Source organism: Phyllopteryx taeniolatus, chromosome 8 (genome assembly GCF_024500385.1).
Source record: "Phyllopteryx taeniolatus isolate TA_2022b chromosome 8, UOR_Ptae_1.2, whole genome shotgun sequence".
Classification (NCBI taxonomy): Eukaryota; Metazoa; Chordata; class Actinopteri; order Syngnathiformes; family Syngnathidae; genus Phyllopteryx; species Phyllopteryx taeniolatus.
In genome coordinates, this window is record NC_084509.1 from 22,686,216 (window position 1) to 22,706,156 (window position 19,941).

The 19,941-nt window shown below is 43.5% G+C and overlaps 1 protein-coding gene across 12 annotated transcripts in view; it reads left to right on the forward strand.

The window, feature by feature from the left end:
• LOC133482458 (RNA-binding protein Musashi homolog 2-like) overlaps positions 1-19,941 on the forward strand; it is a 103,740-nt gene that overhangs the window by 20,100 nt on the left and 63,699 nt on the right. For 10 of the 12 annotated variants that reach the window (XR_009789796.1, XR_009789797.1, XM_061782607.1 and 7 more), the window contains 2 exons: positions 2,703-2,843; positions 18,592-18,678. Coding sequence is in view for 10 of the 12 variants with exons in the window: in XM_061782607.1 (XP_061638591.1) it covers positions 2,703-2,843; positions 18,592-18,678 (228 nt within the window). In the remaining 2 variants the exon portion in view is untranslated. The remainder of the gene's footprint in view (positions 1-2,702; positions 2,844-18,591; positions 18,679-19,941) is intronic. The other 2 variants (XM_061782611.1, XM_061782616.1) reach the window with 1 other exon arrangement.

Sequence of the window (19,941 nt, forward strand, 5' to 3'; positions counted from 1 at the left end):
CCCCCTTATCACCACCCTGTTGGGTGCCCTGATCTGCCCTCCTGTCCACCTACATGGGTCACTGGCTTGCCCCCTGGCTATGACGGAGGATGACTACTGTAGACTCTACTGGTAGAGCGGGTGGGGGCGGTTCTTTCTCTCCCGTGGGTGGGGTGAGGGGTGGGGGGCGTCGGTGACGGGGTGCGTGGGGTCTGGGGTTGTGGTGGCCGGTTTTGGGGTGCTTCGGTGGGACTGGTGGACCGGCCTTGGGTCCCTTGGTGTAGGGAGTTCCTTGTTGGCCCACCGTTCCCAGGGTTTCCCTCCACTCTCAGGTAGATGAGGCAGGGTCATCTGCCCCTGTTGTCATATTAGCAATTCCAGGACACCTCTGACGCTTATTGTGCATGCGAGATGCTGTCAATTCACTTGCATGTGTCTGCAGATACACACCCCTGGGAGTCAGTTGCTTGGGAAGTCCCCTCACTTGCACTCCATTTCTATAGATGTTTAGAATTTACAGTACATAGCCACTCCCACCACACCCCATTTGCACAGCCGGGTCAACTACGCTTGTCCTGCTTTCGTCCCCTCTTGTTCCTGTCCTGTACTGTTCTATCCTACCTTGTTCTGTTCTTTCCTCACCAGGTGTAGCTCTACTGTCCTGTACAAAACTCTAATCCAGTGTGACATTGTAGTATGCAGATAATGCTTTGTTTTGCTTATTGTCTTACAGCTATCTATTGTCCCGTCCGTCTTTTATTGTTAATTTTACTCTTTGTCCTTTCCTTCTTCTTTTCTGTCACTTCCCTTTTAGACCTTGTTGTGTCTGACTGAAATTGTCAATAAATATTCATAATAATACACCACAGTGGCAGTATGAAAAACTCCAATGTTGCACAATAAAACTGTTCTGGCATAAAAGGTAAACAGATTCTCTATTCTGCTTTACCGAGCAGCTGAATAGGACAGGTTAATTAACCACCCCAGACCATTCATTGCACTCATACTGTCACTTAGAGTAAGATGTTAGTTTAGAGCAGCCAGTGTGATAGACAGCCCTCAATTTGTCAACACACACACACACACACACACACACACACACGAGTGAACACATAACCCGCAGTTTGTCTCATTTTCATAAATGCAGCCTCACTCTTTCTTCAGCTGGCTATTTAGTTTGCTGCAGCCTTCCCCGCTGCATGATGAATTTGATGCTAAATTTAGAGACCGTTTTTGAACAGTGAGGGATTACTGAGCAGGAGGGAGAATGACAACTAGAAAGCGAGTAAGAAAGTATTACAGCAAGCAGTTTAGTATGTGCCAACCCCTGTAACAGTTTCCAGGTACTTTTTTTATCTGCAACACCCTTGCCAACAAACAGAAGCCTCTTTAAAAAAATCTTTGTGAAATCTCAAGTGATGGGGATGTTCTTTATCCCAATATACTAACTAAATAAAAAGAAGGGAAATTCAAATAGATTTTGGAAGAAGGCTTTTTTTCGAGAGCTGATGGGCTGTTATAATAGTTATAATAGTCAGTGTGCTAACATATTTGGTTGGAGAATCTTAAAGCGGACGTCTGGAGGTCAAAACTGTTATATTGTAAACGTCCATATATTTATCCGATCTCAGTATGCTAAGTATTTATCCTAAAAAAATACGTTTAAAACAGTGCATCGTAAGGTTGACAACGAACATGAGGTGCACGTTTGCCTCCGTGGGACGTCATCGTATTTAGCCGAGTTAGCTGTAGTTTGTAGGTAGCTGGGGCATCGCAAAATAGCATGCAACAAGCATTCCCCTTAACCGAACAGTGGAAAGCAGCAAGGTTGCGCGACAATAGGGACGCTCCGTTTGGGCTAGTAGCCACTAGCATGATGACGGAAAAGCCACGCAAGTTGCAAGATGCAAGATGAAAATTTGCATTATTACAGTAAAAAAGACATTTATCTTTGTTATTAATGTGTGTTTATGTTACCAGTAGTTTGTGTAATATGTTATTTAACATTTATGCTTATTTCACATTTATGGTTGATTTGGCACTATGGTGCAATGTCATTATCAAACCATGAGTGTAGGGTGTGTGTAATAAAGTGACCTCCCAATCAATTTAACTGGCTGCTTGTTAATAGTAAATGATTCTTTACCCCAAGTGTACACACTCGCGTATGACGGCTGTCAGTGTAGCGTATATGAGTTGAATAAAAATTAATTTAGGAGAAAAGAATAAGATGGAAGCGACGCCTGCTTTACTTCCAGTTTAGCGTAATTTTAAATTAAAGCATTATAAATCAAGCTATTTTATCTATTAAAGGTGCACCACGTCACTTTTTAGATGTATAAAACTTCAGGACAAAGTGACGACAAACCTTTTGTCCTCAGTCTCGTAATTTGAAGGTTGCTACATGAATTCGACAAGAGTTCTCGACGGCCAGAGGTTTTTTTTCTCGAACCCAAACACACACAACAATGCAGGCAGTGAATTTTATGGACAATTTAATGAGATCTAACATGGGGAATCTACAGGGAAACAATACAGAGAAAAAAACAAAACAAACAAAGGACAGACGAACATTGGCAAAGGAAACTGACTTGTGATGTGAGGTTGGAAGTGAGCATGGGGTGACAATGCGTATCGCTGGGATTCCTGTTCTTGTTAGTTTATGCACTAATCTGTACTTTTAGTAGACAGCAAGTTTGACTTACGTGTGTTGACCAATTCAGGCAGGCGGTTCGACCTTCCGGGGGTTGGCAAGAGCGCTCACGAGGGATGGATTAAAGAAAAAGGAAGGAAAGCGAAAAAGACGCACTTCAAGTGCAGGATGGCCGGAGCGCTGGCAGTGGCAATGCTTGCCACGCGGTCAGGTAAAAGCTCGCACCACAATTACTTCACAGCGGAGCCTCGTCTGTAAACTGTCCCACACCCAAAAGGGTAGCTTCGTGGAGTTGGCAGGTGTTTCCTGCGGTCCACACTTGGCAGCGCGGCAGGCAAGTTCGGTGTCTCCCAGCCTCCGCCACCAGACGAGAGGTGGGGGCTCCCGGGCTGGGCCAGACCTTCGGCAGGTTGAACAACGAGAAAGTGAGAGAGCGAGCGAGAGAGAGAGAGTGCAGGACAAAGGAGCTTCTGCCTTTTATCTGCTGCAGAGAGCGAGGCCGACCCCTTTTGACCAAATGGAAGGCAGACCACGCCTCTAGAATCACATTTCATTTTAGGATAATTTGTGGTTTAAAACCAGTGGAATAAAATGATTATTGGATTTAAGATAACGAGACCATTTTCCAACTTTGCACTGTCACACGCCCATCCTCTTTAATCCCTGTAACGAATGTTTCAGGTTTATGTGATTGTGGAGAACACTAATATTTGCAATGTGGCATTGGTGTTGTGTGGGGTGAAACATTTCATCCAAATACAGTAACTAGTGGCGTTTCTTGTAAAGTTCTTAAAATATTAGAGCACATTCAAGTCCAGTGAAGATTGTGATTAGTTAATCCGGGTTTGCAGTCGCTTTCCACCACCTGTGGGTGTCTCTAGTGCCCCATCCATTGTCCCAGCCCAGATGGGAAGGTGTCACGGAACACAGCAGGTGGCGGAAGTTAATTAATTTAGCGTTCTGGTGCGAAACCACGTGTCTGTGTCTCAGCTTTGATGCTCCTTGGGCTTGTAATTCACTTAGCGAAACCAAATGTCTGTGTCTTGTTCAAGCCTTTTGGGGTCAAATTCAAATTTGTGCTGTTTGAAAAACTTAGAAATCACAATTTGGCTGTCGTAACGACAGGTTGTACCCAGTGTAATCCTCAATATGCCAAGCGGCATCTTTGAGGGCATCGCTGAATGAGCGAGCGGCAAAGAAGGCTTTTCCTCGGAACTCAGGATTGACATGCAGGGCTGTGGAGCTTGGAAGGAAAAGGATGCTGTCACGGAGGTTGGACCTGCTTGACCGGTCCGGTCTGACTGTGTTGACCATCCTTCGTTTTGTGCATGGTGCATCGTGGGTGGAGTCTCGTGTGACCCCCCCTTTCCCTCTGCGGGGTCGCGAGTGGCTGAGAAGTGAGCTCCACGGAGGCGCAGTAACAAAATTCCAAGATAATGCAACTGAGCAGGTGCAAAGCCAAGGAGAAACCAGAGTTAAGCTTGCGCAGCGTGCAGGAAGGAAGAATTGAGAGCGTGGCCGCCAAGGTGAGCCGCAAAGAGATTAAACGAAAAGCAGGCAAATTCGACATCGCAAACAACGTATAACAGAAGAGGAAGGGTGGGAACCAGCACCGAAGAAATTGAACATCATTGGTGGTCATTTAGGGTAGAATCTCAGAATGTTGCGTGCAATTCTGTCTTTTAGCTCATACTTGTAGAGACGCCGGGACACACTCAGGGGTGGTATTGAGGCGGGCTGCCGTGCGCTTGGCGGGCTCTCGATTCGGCGGAGCCAGGGTCGGAGACGGGCGTTGCGTTGACCGTATCCCATCGAGGTCGGAACCAAGCTCTGCTTTGTCGACCCTAGGAGGCAGACTGACAGGTGTGTGCTCATTGATGCCATAAGGCAGTGTTTGCTGTAGGAAGACCTGCTGCCGGCCGACAATTAACCCGCGGGCTGCCTGTAATTCCCGTCGAACAAGTGTCACTTCAGCTTCGTGCTCCAGCCTTATTTTTTGCAGACGGCGCATGTCAGATTCTAGTACTGTCAATTGCGACATGAGTTCACATGAGTACTCAACGCTTTTACAGCGTTCTTCTTTGAGCCTCGCAAGTTTACAACAATGCAACTGAGCGTTCGAGCGAGATTTATATCTATTAAGGTTTTATGCTCAGCGTCAGTCATAAGTTGTGCCATGTTGCTAGTGAGGGTGTAGCGGACACGCCATGAAAAGATGTCACAAAGCACCCCAGTCTCCGGCGACCGGCACGCTCCCCGCCAATATAGACGACCACGGAGTGGTGAGATTCAACTTCACATACAGACGCTAAGTGAATCACAAGCCCGGATCATCAAAAGCAAGACACAGACATTTGCCTTTGCACGCTGACGCTAAGTGAATTACCAGCACCTGGAGCATCAAAGCGTAGACAAAAGATACCTAGTTTGCACCAAAACGCAAAATTAATTAGCTTCCACCACCAGCCAGCCCACAGACCCTCACCAACAAAGGCATCTCCTCCCTGCTGCGCTGGTGTGACACTTAGCCAGTCAAGTCGGAACAATGGACAGTACTGCATCAATGAATCATGTGTAGCTACTGTATTGATGTACTATGTGCTGCCCCAGAAATTGCAAAATTGCTGCGTGGGCCGGTAGTGGCAGTAGATTGACATGTCTCCTCTAAATTGACCACTCATAAAACCACAATAATGTTCATTTTGGTGCATAAAATTGATGTTGAAGTTGGATGAATGCACTGGACAAGGATCCCAGTTATGTGGATAACAGCAGTATAGTTGTGATAATAATGTAGTTGAACCTACAGAATTAGTGAGCGGGAACACTATTAAGGAAAGCGATAAAATAACTTATGAGCGTACAGTTTGTCACAGCCCACTACAATGGACTTGAACTGAAGCAATGGGATTTATTAAACTGACAGAATTTTAAACATAACCATATTTATTTAATAGCCAGATGTTCAAATCCAGAGCTCATCACCAAATTAATTTTTCTCCCTGGAGATGCTTTGCCAGGTTTGGACTGCAGCTACCTGTCGTTGCTGTTTGTTTGTGGGTCTTGCTGTGTGCATGCTCTATCTCGATTGTACGGGGTTGTCGCGGCCATTAAGAATATTAGATTTTCTTTGTTTAGGGTCATTATTAATCTGCACTGTGATACACCATTTTATCACTTTTGCAGCATTTGGCTGAATGTAAACAGAAGGTATCTTGGTGTTCAGGCTACTGCCTGGGGGTCAATTGTGACACACAATCCCTTTTTAATTGGCCCACAGCAAATTCTAAAAATATTCTGAAATATGACCCACTCATGAAACGAGGCTTGGTAGTATTGAATTTCTGGTTGGTTTTAACTCCAGGCAGAGCTACTGAGCTGAACAATGCTGTTCCTCCACAAAACAAAATTAAGGAAAGAAAACATTTTCCACAGAGGAGCAAAAAATGGCAAAACACCAGACAATGTCAAGGCATTTTTGGAATAACTTATTTTATTCTTTCAAAAAATGTATCTCCCTTTTAAAGGCTCTTAGCTACACCAGGAATAGGTGAGTAAGTTGAAAACGTATGTACAGTGATCCTTTTTTCACTGCAGATGCTGCACTGATCTGCCTGTTGATCTCCCGTTCCATTCTTCCCTCACTTGTAAACAAGACCCCAAGTTACTTGAACTCCTCCACTTGGGGCAGGATCTCTTCCCCGACCTGGAGAGGGTACTCTACCCTTTTCCAATCGAGGACCATGGTTTCAGATTTGGAGGTGCTGATTTTCATCCCAGCCGCTTCACACTCAGCTCCAAACTGCTCCAGTGAGAGCTGGAGATCACGGCTTGATGAAGCCAACAGAACCACATCATCTGCAAAAAGCACCAAACCGGACCCCCTCTATGCTTCGGCTGCGCCTAGAAATTCTGTCCATAAAAATTATGAACAGAATCGTGACAATAGACAGCCTTGGCGGAGTCCAACCCTCACCGGAACCCTCGCCTTTCTCAAAAAGGGGGACCACCACACCAGTGTGCCAATCCACAGGCACTGTCCCCGATGTCCACGCGATGTTGCAGAGGCGTGTCAACCTGGACAATCGCACAACATGCAGAGCCTTTAGGAACTGCGGGCGAATCGCATCCATCCCTGGGCCTTTCCACCGAGGATCTTTTTAACCACCTCTGTGACCTCAATCCCATAGATAGGAGAGCCCGTCTCAGAGAACCCAGACTCTGCTTCCTCATGGGAAGGCGTATCGGTGGAATTGAGGAGGTCTTCGAAGTATTCTCCCCACTGACTCACAACGTCCCGAGTTGAAGTCAGCAGTGCCACATCCCCACTATTCACAGTGTTGATGCTGCACTACTTCCCCCTCCTGAGACGCCGGATGGTGGACCAGAATTTCCTCGAAGCGGAAGTCGTTCTCCATGACCTCACCGAACTCCTTCCATGCACCGACCACCTTACGCCCACATCTCCGGTCGGTCGCCTCGGCAATGGAGGAGCGGAACATGGTCCACTCGGACTCAATGTCCCCAACCTCTCTCGGGACGTGGGTGAAGTTCTGCCAGAGGTGGGAGTTGAAACTGCTTCTGACTGGGGATTCTGCCAGACGTTCCCAGCAAACCCTCACAATATGTTTGGGCCTGCCAGGTCAGACCGACATCTTCCCCCACCATCGGAGCCAAGTCACCACCAGGTGGTGATCAGTTGACAGCTCTGCCCCTCCCTTCACCCGAGTGTCCAAGACATGCAGCCGCCAGTCCGATGACACGACCACAAAGTCGATCATCGAACTGTGACCTCGGGTGTCCTGGTGCCAAGTGCACGTGTGGACACCCTTATGCTTGAACATGGTGTTTGTTATGGATAATCCGTGATGAGTACAGAAGTCCAATAACAGAACACCACTCGGGTTCTGATTGGGGGGGAGGGGTGGGGGGGTTCCCTCACAATCACGCCCTTCCAGGTCTCATTGTCATTGCCCACGTGAGCATTGAAGTCCCCCAGCAGAACGATGGCGTCCCAAGCGGGAGCGCTCTCCATCACCTCCTCCAAGGACACCAAAAAGGGTGGGTACTCTGAACTGCTGTTTGGTGCATAGGCATAAACACAGTCTGGACCTGTCCCCCCACCCAACGGCGGAGGAAGGCGTCCGGGCAAGGGAAACCCTTTTCCTCCTTTTTAAATTATCATAGGGGTCTTTGGAGCTGTGCTTTTTCTGGTCCCTCACCTAGGACCTGTTTGCCATGGGTGACCCTGCCGCGGGCATAAACCCACAGACAAATTAACTCCTAGGATCATTGGGACACGCAAACCCCTCCGCCAGGATAAGGTGACAGCTCAAGGAGGGGGTAGATGCATTATTGCATTTGAAATATTAAGATAAATATAACTAACACGTAAATTGCAAGATTTAAAACTAATGTATGGCTGTTCTAAAACATATCTACTCATGATAGACCGACAACTTAGCTCCTAGGATCATTGGGACACGCAAACACCTCCACCATGATAAGGTGACAGCTCAAGGAGGGGTGTGTGAGGACCTGTTTTTCATAATTACAATTATGTCAGTTATCCGACTACAACTGAGTCCCTGACAATTTCTTTCTGAATGTGCAATAGTAGTAGTGGTAGTGTAGCGAGCTCAAGTTTTGCCACATTGCATTCTCCTTGGACAACAAGCACAGTTTAAGTGTTTGACATAAGCAGCCAGACAGAAAAATCAATGTGTTAGCTCGAGGGCAGTGCAGCTTGAAAAGATCTGACATTGTCTATAGAAGACTGTCAGATGGACTGTGGACCGGAGGAACCACATAAAAAAGCAGCGCTTCACACACATCAGTAGGGTAGTAGTAGACTCTATATCATTCCATTTTGTATATTCTCATCTCTTTTCAAATAGCTGTTCATTTGTTTTTATATTTAAAAAATATATTTAATTCTGTTATAGCTGTATCCAAAAATATCAACACGTGAACAATACAAGATGTAATTGCTATTGATACTTCTAGAATATATCTTTGGCTAGGTTCACACTGTAGGTCAATTCCGATTTTTGTGCCCAATGTGACATCTGATTTTTTTTATGTCAATGTGGGCAGTGCAATTCCGATTATTTTCATATAAGACTCAGGCTTCTTTCATATGTGGCTATAAATTGGACATGTATCCGACTCGAGTGCAATATGGACGCTCATGGCGCGCTCATCCCTCCTATACATCATCAAAAGGCGACAAACATCACAATTGTTCGACAAAACAGACAGGTGGTGCCTCGCGGTTATGTGCATGCGTGTGACATCACGAACGTGTTCCATCCACAGTACAAGTCGCATTTGTTTTTGTAAAAAAAAAACTGAATTGGCCATCATGCCTTGCAGTGTGAACATAACCTTTGATGCGCAATTCCCATTCTTAGCTATAAATCATTGCCATCTGTCAGTATCATCAGTTTCATCAAGAAAACCAGGGGCACAGTTGGAAAAAAAAAATGCACATCACCATTAATTAGTTGATTTCCAAAAATGGAAAGCTTGGATGGAAGTATTTGATTTTTGGTCATATTTTACAATGGGAATTGGAACATACCCCAAAAGCCTGCTAAGATTTCAGGCTGATCTAACCGTATACAGTACATTCTATAATTCCTCTACACCAGCTGCAGTTTATCAAAACAATATACTAAACAATTTTCTGCTTTAATTGAACACAATTCGGTTCAAAATGAATTGCCCATCCTTGGTATACATGAAATGTATTGTGCATTGCTCTTGGGCTCATGCACATGGCAAAGAAATCCGCTATACAGTATACGGAACGTCATTTGACCAAACCCGGAAAACAGGTTCGCGGACCCCCGCCTCCCATTCCACCATTCACCTGTTTTGGCGAATGCAGAAATAGATTGCAGATGTACTGTATTGGACAAGGTCACTTATATTAGTGATATGACCAACAGAGCAAAAAAAAAAAAAAAAAAAAAAAAGACAAATCAGGCCAGCTGCCAATTAAGGGGAACAGACCTTAAATACTTACTTTCCAGATAAAGGATTCAAATTGTTTTTATGTAAAGCAATGAAATATCAGCAAACAAAGGGAGATGCTTGAACCTCCTTAAGCAATCAGTTGCTGTGAAAGTTTCCCAGGCTGGCTATGAATTGTCACAGTTTTGCACTTCCCACTTGACTTGCCATTACTTATGACATCTTTTAGGCTACGTTTACTGACACGTAGTGTGCCATTGGATTTGGTCTTTTTTTCCTCCATATTCAAGTCTTCCAAAGTTTTCTCATGGTCTATCACTGTATCTGTGACGATCTATGGGGGGAAGTGGTTGCTGAGTCCAGGAGGCTCAAGAGGGCACTACAGTTCAGCCCAGTTCTGTTTCCAACCATGCCAGTACATTCCCTCCAAGCCCGTCACGTTGAGTTTCTCATGTTCTGCCAAGGATTCCTAGAGACGATACGTGGACGCTGGGCAGCGTTGGAACACGTGTGGCCCCGACAGAGTTTTCCGTGCCGGGCCCGGCTCCAGAGCCGGCGTGAGGGCGAGGGGGCGCATACTTTTGCTCAATAAATATTTGATAATATTAGTTTTTGTCACCAACTAATTCACTAATCCATCATTTGTGCCAAAACATGCAAAAGACCCTGTTATTCACAACACTGTACAATGTGCTTACACACTGAACTGGTCGCCAGCCAATCGCAGGGCACATATAAACAAACAACCATTCACACTCACATTCTCACCTATGGGCAATTTAGAGTCTTCAATTTACCTACCAAGCATGTTTTTGGGATGTGGGAGGAAACCGCAGTACCCGGAGAAAACCCACGCAGGCACGGGGAGAACATGCAAACTCCACACAGGCGAGGCCGGATTTGAATCCGGGTCCTCAGAACTGTGAGGCAGATGTCCTAACCAGTCGTCCACCATGTCGCCTGCCGCATAAAGCTATATGAGATTATACATTACATACTAAAGAATTGCCTCTTACATTACTGTGTGAACATAATGCAGACGTATGGAATTATGCAAACAGCTCACTCCCTCCTCCCCAGAATATCTAATAATATGAATAATATAATATGAATTAGACGCCATACCCACATTTGTTTAAATCTCGTATACAAGCTAGTTAGGAGAAGTCCCCTTGCTCAAAGTAGGTCATAGGTCAGATGGTGACCAGGCTATAAAAGTTGAAGGTCACTTGCTCTGTCTTCTGAAAGAGGCCATCATATGGAGGGTGAAGCAGTCCAGAAGGAGATTGATGCTAAATGAACTAATGCTGTTGTCTGAAGCCCAGTAGTAACATGAGGACTTTGACTGGCAGCAGTATTGTGTTGTCAGTTCTCTGGGGAACCCTCTGTGTCAATGAAAACTGGAGTTCCTCTTTATGAAGGAAGCTGCATCGAAAATAAGGGACGGATTTGAATCCGGGTCCTCAAAACGGTGAGGCAGATGTGCTAACCAGTCGTCCACCATGTCGCCTATACTAATAATAATAATAATTATTATTATTATTATTGTTATTATTATTATATTTTTAAAATAATCCCACTGGGCACACAAACAATTGGGAGTTGCAGTTTTACATTATCCGCCTGTAGAGGTTTGCCTGCAGTTACCTAGAAACGTACTTTCCACACTTTGACCTCCCGGACAGATCAGATCATTTTTTTCTTGGGAAACATTTGGTTGTCTGCCATTATTGGCAGTTTAGCCCTACTTATTGAAGATATGTTTTGGGTTAAAAAAGTAATAAAAGATTTTGAGTGCAATTATAATGGGTGTCAATTAGCCACAGATTTTCACCATTCACGGTCCGGCCCGCTCCCTATCACCCACGAATAGCGGGGTTTCCAATGTATAGCGTAATGCGAGAGCTGGTCCTTCCTGGTGGTGTGTGTGTGTGTGTGTGTATGTATATATATATATATATATATATATATATATATATATATATATATATATATATATGTGTGTGTGTGTGTGTGTGTGTGTGTGTGTGTGTGTGTGTGTTCGTGTGTGATAGTATTGTTGGACAGCTCATTTTGCAGAGCTGTCAGGAACCACAGGCAGGAGTCAATAAAGTCCCTTCATCTCTGCATCCAGCTGACACATGCCTCAAAATAACCCATTGTCTGAGAGCAGGTATTCTTTTGTCTTAAAGACAAATGTATTGTTTTTCAGTCCAACCAATGTGTGCGGCCTGTCTGTTGCGATGAATGCTCCTTTCTGAGCAGGTATCAGTCGTCTATCCAATTCTAGGTGGGACATTCATGTGTTACTTCTCCTTGACATGTCCTTACCACACTTGCATGCACTTGTTTCACCCCATCCATTTCATCTCACTTTTTCTGCTTATTCATAGATGCAGTACCTAAACATCTGGCTGATGATGTTTGTTGTTAAAAAAAAGTCAACTATTGCAGTGATACAACTAAGGATTTGGGATCGGTGGACTACAATAGTTTTAGTGCAGCGTGTCCTTGGAATATTCGCAGAATGTCACAAAGGGTGACTCTTGCGTGAAATAGCCACTATTTTAAGGCTGCATTCACACTAATTAGGTACGCTGGTCTGGACAGAAGCAGAAAATGCTACATGGTATACATGACAGTTTTCCTTCACTTAAACTTCACACAAGTATCTTTAACACTGATTGACACGTTACCAATTAAAAGCATGTACAATCCCTTTGCACCATTACGGCATTTTAAAGATATCTCCTTGATACACCGCTGCCATGGATTTATTGAACTACTGTAAAACACTATGTGATGAACGGTAGCCTCTTTTTCAGCTTTAAGACATCTTTAAAATATGGCATTAAGCCATTTACCATTGTGGAATTATAGTCATTTCATAGAGAGTATCTTAATTTTCAGTGAACCATTTTAAATTAAAGCTCAAAACATCTTGATTTTTTTAAATTTCAAATTCATTGTTTTAGTGTACGATCAGAAACCTATTAAAATGCTCTCATGGTGGGATGTCAGAGTGAGGAGCCTGCAAGCATGCAGGCAATCTGGGTTTTTGTGTTACTCCAGGGTAATTCAATAGCAGAAACAAAATACACTAATTGATAGAGGAATACATTAACTCATCAGATTACATTAAATGATAAATAACATTCAATGATAACATTGATTAATAAATACTACAAGTAAATGAATGTAATTAAATATGTGTCAGTATGGAGACAGTTTTCATTTCCTGCTGTATGCACTGTAATTTCTTCACTAATGTATCAAAAAGTCAAAACACAACACAACTTAGAATGGATAGTTTGGTTGTGACTACATCAAATGTTTGCTACTTTCTTATATACCTGACTAACCACTAAAAGGACAAAAATGAACAATGAGCAAATTATTATGTTATGTTGCTGGAATTTAATACAACTGTTTAAAAATGTAATTATATTTTATGATTAATTAGTATTTGAGGTGAGGAGCTGAGGGTGTAATATTGACTACACTGCTTGTGAATCATTTATTTTAACGCCTTTAAAAATCAGACAAATCAGACAAACCCCCAATGTGCTGCCGCATAAAGCTAAATGAGATTATACATTACATACTAAAGAATTGCCTCTCACATTACTGTGTGAACATAATGCAGACTTCATATACATGCATATGGAATTATGCAAACAGCTCACTCCCTCCTCCCCAGAATATCTAATAATATGAATAATATAATATGAATTAGACTCCATACCCACTTTTGTTTAAATCTCGTATACAAGCTAGATAGGAGGAGTCCCCTTGCTCAAAGTAAGTCATAGGTCAGATGGTGACCAGGCTATAAAAGCTGCAGTTCACTTGCGCTGTCTCCTCGCCAATGTACACAACGAAGTGTTCCACTGCACCTAAAAGAGGCCATCATATGGAGGGTGAAGCAGTCCAGAAGGAGATTGATGCTAAATGAACTAATGCTGTTGTCTGAAGACCAGTAGTAACATGAGGACTTTGACTGGCAGCGGTATTGTGTTGTCAGTTCTCTGGGGAACCCTCTGTGTAAATGAAAACTGGAGTTCCTCTTTATGAAGGGAGCTGCATCCAAAATAAGGGACGGGTCGGGAACAGGGAACCAATATATGGAGCCATTTTGTCATAAAACACATCTTCCAGCTATAACCCTGTGACTGTGACAGATTGTCAGCTTGGTCAGACTGTCTACCTTTTCTCTTACTTGAAGTTAGTAGTCTCAGAAGGACTCTGTACGGAAGGCAGCACAGGGTGGTGGTAAAATTTTAGCATGCCCAGGAATTCCACCAAAGACTGAATACAACTGTGTGGGTACGGCGATTCCACAACTCCAACCATATCGATGATATCTACATTAAAAAATGTCAAAGGTTGTACTCAGCGGATCAAAAGCAGCCCTCAGCATTTTTGTTTTGTTTTTATCTTGGAGCCTCCCCAGCTATTCTCACCCAGAAGGAAAGATATAAAAGCAGCAGCTATTCTCTCTCGAGATGTCCTTCTTCAGTTAATGGAAATGTCAGTTAACATTTCTTTCCTGTGTGTGTATTCCCTCTGTTCATTAGTATTCTATCTTCAAACTGTCCATCTTGTCTGTGCCCTCCTCTTTGAGAGGCTGCATTTAATGGGCTTTGGCCCAGCAATATTGCCATACATGTGCCAGACCTTCAGATGCCTCTGCATTATCATTGAGGGACAGATAACCATTATGTGGTCCAGAGTTGGTTGGGATCACCGTGGTCTTCTGGTATATCAATCAAGCAATGGGATGGATGATAGGCTGATGTCTTTTTTTTTTATGTCACGTGATGTCATGCGATCTACGCGATCGACGCATTGAGCACCCCTGCTCTACTTGGTTGCTACGTGAAGTTGTCGCCGGCGCGAGGGGGTTGTTTATGTTTGGGAATTCGTCCATGCGCCACAGATTTCTTTCATTGTCTTTAAGGGTTCTCACTTTTTTTTTCCACACTCTGGGTTCTGCTTCTGTAAGTAGCAAAGCGATGCAGAAGAAGAGATGGCTAAACACCATCAGGAACTTTCTAGGAAGACCCAACCCACTGCTGGACTTGTCATTGTTTCAACAGCATGTGTGGTGGATGAGGGCTGGTGCACTGCATGAGACAGACCTGTCCCTGTAGACCCGTCCCCAAACCCTCGCACCAACAACTTGAGAAACTCCATTCCTCCCTGCAGCCCTGCTGTGTGAAACAGCCACTAAAAGATGCCTGCTGGAGCTTAACCTAATGAGCAGCTTCCCGTCAAATCTGGATTCTCGTCTTCAGAAAGACCCCTTTCCTTCTTTTGAACATAGCGACCAAAAGGTTGGGGGATCCTCTCTCCAAGAAGACCAAACTGGGACAGATAGACAACGGAACGCAAATACAGCAATGAACTATTTGCTTAATATTAAACTACCACATTATGCCGGTGGACGAACGTCAACATATTATACCATATTATTTGGCAAAAAATATTGGTGCCAGCTGACATTTTTCCCCTGCAAGGAGCTTTTCTGCTTCAAATATGCTGCAGGCGGCATGGAGGTTTTATTTAAAGCACAGGGCTCCCACTATAGTCATCGTAATGGCGCAACGGTGAGTTAGATATTAAATCATTTGTTTTCTATATCGGTCCTCAAATACTAAAGTGACTCGCCTGATCCGTGTTGCAAAGGAAGCTTGGTAATCAGGAAATGAAAGAAATGTCCTCATTACTTGTATCTAAATGTAATGTGCTGAAAAGCAAATAAAAACAAATAATGCACTGTAAGATGCTCTACCTTAAGATGTAGGGATGAATGCAGTATTTGTTCAAAGCGTGGCCTCTTCTTTAATAGACACCTTGAACAAACAAATGTTGTTGATGCTACTAAATAAATCTAATTACCTTTACTTTTACATCTTAACCCCGTGTGTTTTGGTAGATATCAATAGCACACCACCACACCATTTGCATCGGAGACATGGAACCTGTAAGCTGAAATTTCTACTGCATTCCTGAGCAAACGCTGCTAAACATTTTCAACACTGACCCAAAAATAATTTAAATTAGGCATTAAAAAAAGGAAAACAAATTATTTAATATCATTTGTTTTTCTGCGTGGTGGTTTGGTGGTAAGTGCGAATTTTTTTTGCTGTAAATTCACACTTAACCACCAAACCACCACGCAGTTTGGTTTGGAAATCTACCATCTGTTAGGGGAGCAGCCACCTCGACACCTACCCCTCCCCACTGCCAGAGCTGTAGTGTGGGCGGGTTGTTGGGTGGGATGATAGGGAGCTCCCGCCCGCCCAGGCACATCGGCTCTGCTGACGAAAAGTCATGAAGGGTTCATTTATTTCTCTAATTCTTTTTAATGAAACCCGTAATAACTAAGTGAACATATCTTGTTTCTGGGGCTGGAACAGATTAATTCTAACTTCTAATTTTAATGGGAGAAATTGCTTTTGGTTTCACAAACAGTCTTGGAATGAACTAAGTTTGTGAACCGAGGTTCCACTGTACTCACCATCATGTGAACACTAAGTCTTGTATTTCATGTTACTGCAAAGCAGCAATTAGCTCACTTATGAAGATATTGAATCCCTCCATTTCTTTTTTCTCAGTTTTGAAGTGGCAGTGGAAATATTTTGTATTTACTCACTAAGATTCATGATGTTTTATGCCTAGATCCGACTACAAGACAAATTTGGTCTTTCATGATTGCACTATGTCAGACTATTGTTCCATCCATCCATTTTCCGTACCGCTTATCCTCACTAGGGTGGGCATGCTGGAGATGGAGATGATGCTGGACCTCACCTGACTCTTGGTGAGAGGCGGGGTACACCCTGAACTTGTCGCTTGACACTCTCTTTCACACCTATGGACAATTTAGTCTCCAATTAATTTCCTATCATGCATGTTTTTGGAATGTTGAAGGAAACCGGAGTCCCCAGAGACACAGGGAGAACATGCAAACTCCACACAGGCAAGACTGGATTTGAAACAGAGTCCTCAGAACTCTGAGGCAGATGTGCTAACCAATCTTCCACTGTGTTGCCTATGTCACACTATGCCATAAAATCTTGCCGTATCCCGGTCAGACAGTGGTAACACTACACGACATATATTCTGATACCATCGTATCCCATCTTTTACAAACCCATTTCCAACGACGTTGGGACGTTGTGTTAAACATAAAAACAAAATACAATGATTTGCAAATCATGTTCAACCTATATTTAATTGAATACACTACATCCATCCATCCATCCATCCATCCATTTTCTGAGCCGCTTCTCCTCACTAGGGTCGCGGGAGTGCTGGAGCCTATCCCAGCTATCATCGGGCAGGAGGCGGGGTACACCCTGAACTGGTTGCCAGCCAATCGCAGGGCACATACAAACAAACAACCATTCGCATGATTGGGTATAAAAGGAGCTTCCCTGAATTGCTCAGTCATTCACAAGCAAAGATGGCGCAAGGTTCACCTCTTTGTGAACAGGTGCGTGAGAAAATAGTCGAACAGTTTAAGGACAATGTTCCTCAACGTACAATTGCAAGGAATTTAGGGATTTCATCATCTACGGTACATAATATCATCATCACTTCTTAAACACCTAACCTACAATTCCATTACAACATGCTGGCAATTTTTTGACTTGAGTTCGTTGTCACATTTCTGTGGGCCCAATTATGTATTACTCGTGCACTCACTGTAGTTGTCTCGCCATGCTGCACTATTTGCATATACTGTCCACTCTTGCCAGAGTAGCATCTGCTCCATTTGCACACTGATTGAGGAGTATCTGTAACATTTGCACAACCAACATTGTCCCAGATTATCGCACTACTCGTCACTTTAAACCGCATACACTCCTTGAAGTCTCAGGTCCCTTTGCACAATGGTCATTGCACTGGACTATTGCAATATTAGTCATTCGAACTGCTCTAAGTGCTAGAGGACTCCGCATCTTTTTGCACAATTGTCAAAAAAAAAAAAAAAAAAAATGTACCGGCAAGAGAAAAAAAAAACAGGCTCATGAGAGGACGTTTTTGGCTCAACATTCAAAAAGGGCTTGAGGCATTTTTTTACATACTTTCAACACGATACGGCTCGCAAGCAGGCAACAAAACGTTATGTAGCCTAGCAAGCTAGTGCTAGCACTAATGTTTGAATGTAAACATCCCAACGTTCTGTTGAATCATGGTCTAAACTTTGGTAAACATTGGTTTATGCGCGTGAATAAATGTTGACAATTGCGACCAAGTATGTACGGAAAGCACGGGAGGTGATGCGCTGGTCACAATAAGCAATCCTATTGGTTGACGTTAATGTGCGCTGTCTGAGAGTTGTCTTTGATATGTCACACTACACGGAAGATATCCAAAAAATCTAACATGCTAGACTTTTCATTTTGGCGTCATATGGCTATCGTAGGGCCAAATCGTTGGTCATTGATTATGTCACAATACAAGAAGTTTTGTCGTTCCCGACAAAATATGTCCGGCCCGAGCTGTAAAATCACGCACGATAGGTAATCGGGCCAATATCGGGGCTAAAATCCTGTAGTGTGATCTTGGCATTACACTAGTAACAACCACCAAATGAGGTAATGTTTTTTTCTCAGCTTGGGAGAAGACTCTCCACATTTAGATTTTTACAAACATATACATCCAGGCATATATAGGAAGAAATTGTGCTTCTCTTTAATACATTTTGTGATGTATCAAGACATCAAGTGCACACTCTTGTATAGAGAAATTCCATGTATTTGAAATGCATCACACGTATTAGCAGTGGGAGATTTCAGACTAAATTGCCCATTAAGCATTACGTTCTGATCACAGACACACATAACCACATTTACACATCAATGATGACGAAGCATTTGAGATGGGGCTCAATGATTTATTTGTTTTGTAGAAGCTACCGTATATTGATCTCGTGTCTCTTCTTTCTTTGTGTCTTCTCTCTTCTCCAGATGGTAACAAAGAAGATTTTTGTGGGAGGATTATCAGCAAACACAGTAATTGAAGATGTGAAGCACTATTTTGAACAGTTTGGCAAGGTAAGACCATTTGGCGTGTCTCTTCATGCTCACTTTATTTAAGTGCATTTGCAGTTGTTATTATAATTATTTTTATTATCCATCCATCCATCCATTTTCTGTACCGCTTATCCTCACTCGCGAACATGCTGGAGCCTATCCCAGCTGTCATCGGGCAGGAGGCGGGGTACACCCTGAACTGGTTGCCAGCCAATCGCAGGGCACATAGAAACAACCAACCATTCGCACTCACAGTCACGCCTACGGGCAATTTAGAGTCTCCAATTAATGCATGTTTTCGGGATGTGGGAGGAAACCGGAGTACCTGGAGAAAACGCACGCATGCATGGGGAGAACATGCAAACTCCACACAGGCGGGGCCGGGATCTGAACCCTGGTCCTCAGAACTGTGCGGCAGATATGCTAACCAGTCACCCACCGTGCCGCCTTTTCTGAAGTTAAGCACTTTAATTTTACTTTATAACTTTGTCTTTTAATTGCTCTTATTGTGATATGCAGCCGGCGGCACAGTGGATGACTGGTTAGAGCGTCAGCCTCACAGTTCTGAGGACCCGGGTTCAATCCCCGGCCCCGCCTGTGTGGAGTTTGCATGTTCTCTCCATGCCTGCGTGGGTTTTCTCCGCGTACTCCGGTTTCCTCCCACATCCCGAAAATATGCATTCATTGGAGACTCTAAATTGCCCGTAGGCGTGACTGTGAGTGCGAATGGTTGTTTGTTTGTATGTGCCCTGCGATTGGCTGGCAACCAGTTCAGAGTGTACCCCGCCTCCTGCCCGATGACAGCTGGGATGGCTCCAGCACGCCCGCGACCCTCGTGAGGAGAAGCGGCTCAGAAAATGGATGGATATGCAGCCCTACAGTTATTTAGTAAATGAGAGAACATTACACAGTTTGATTACCAGGGCAGAATTTATACGTGTACAAGTCTATGATGCTCTAATATCATTATATCAGTATCATAAAAAATAATAATAATAAAAAATCAACAATATGTTGACATATTGGACCTCCGTATGACCTTGGGTGAGTTTCAAATGAATTGATAGAATGTAAACACTGTCGTGATATTTTGAACTACATATGCTATGAATTAACAAGCAATTGGGTTATTTTCAAATTTAAGAATATGATCTTTACCAGTTTTATATGAAGAATACCATCACTACATGTTGATGATAATGTTTTTCTTGGTTGTTGTTGTTTTTTTAACACTTTTAGTAAAGCAACAACTTGATACTAGAACCATCATATTGTGAGAACTGA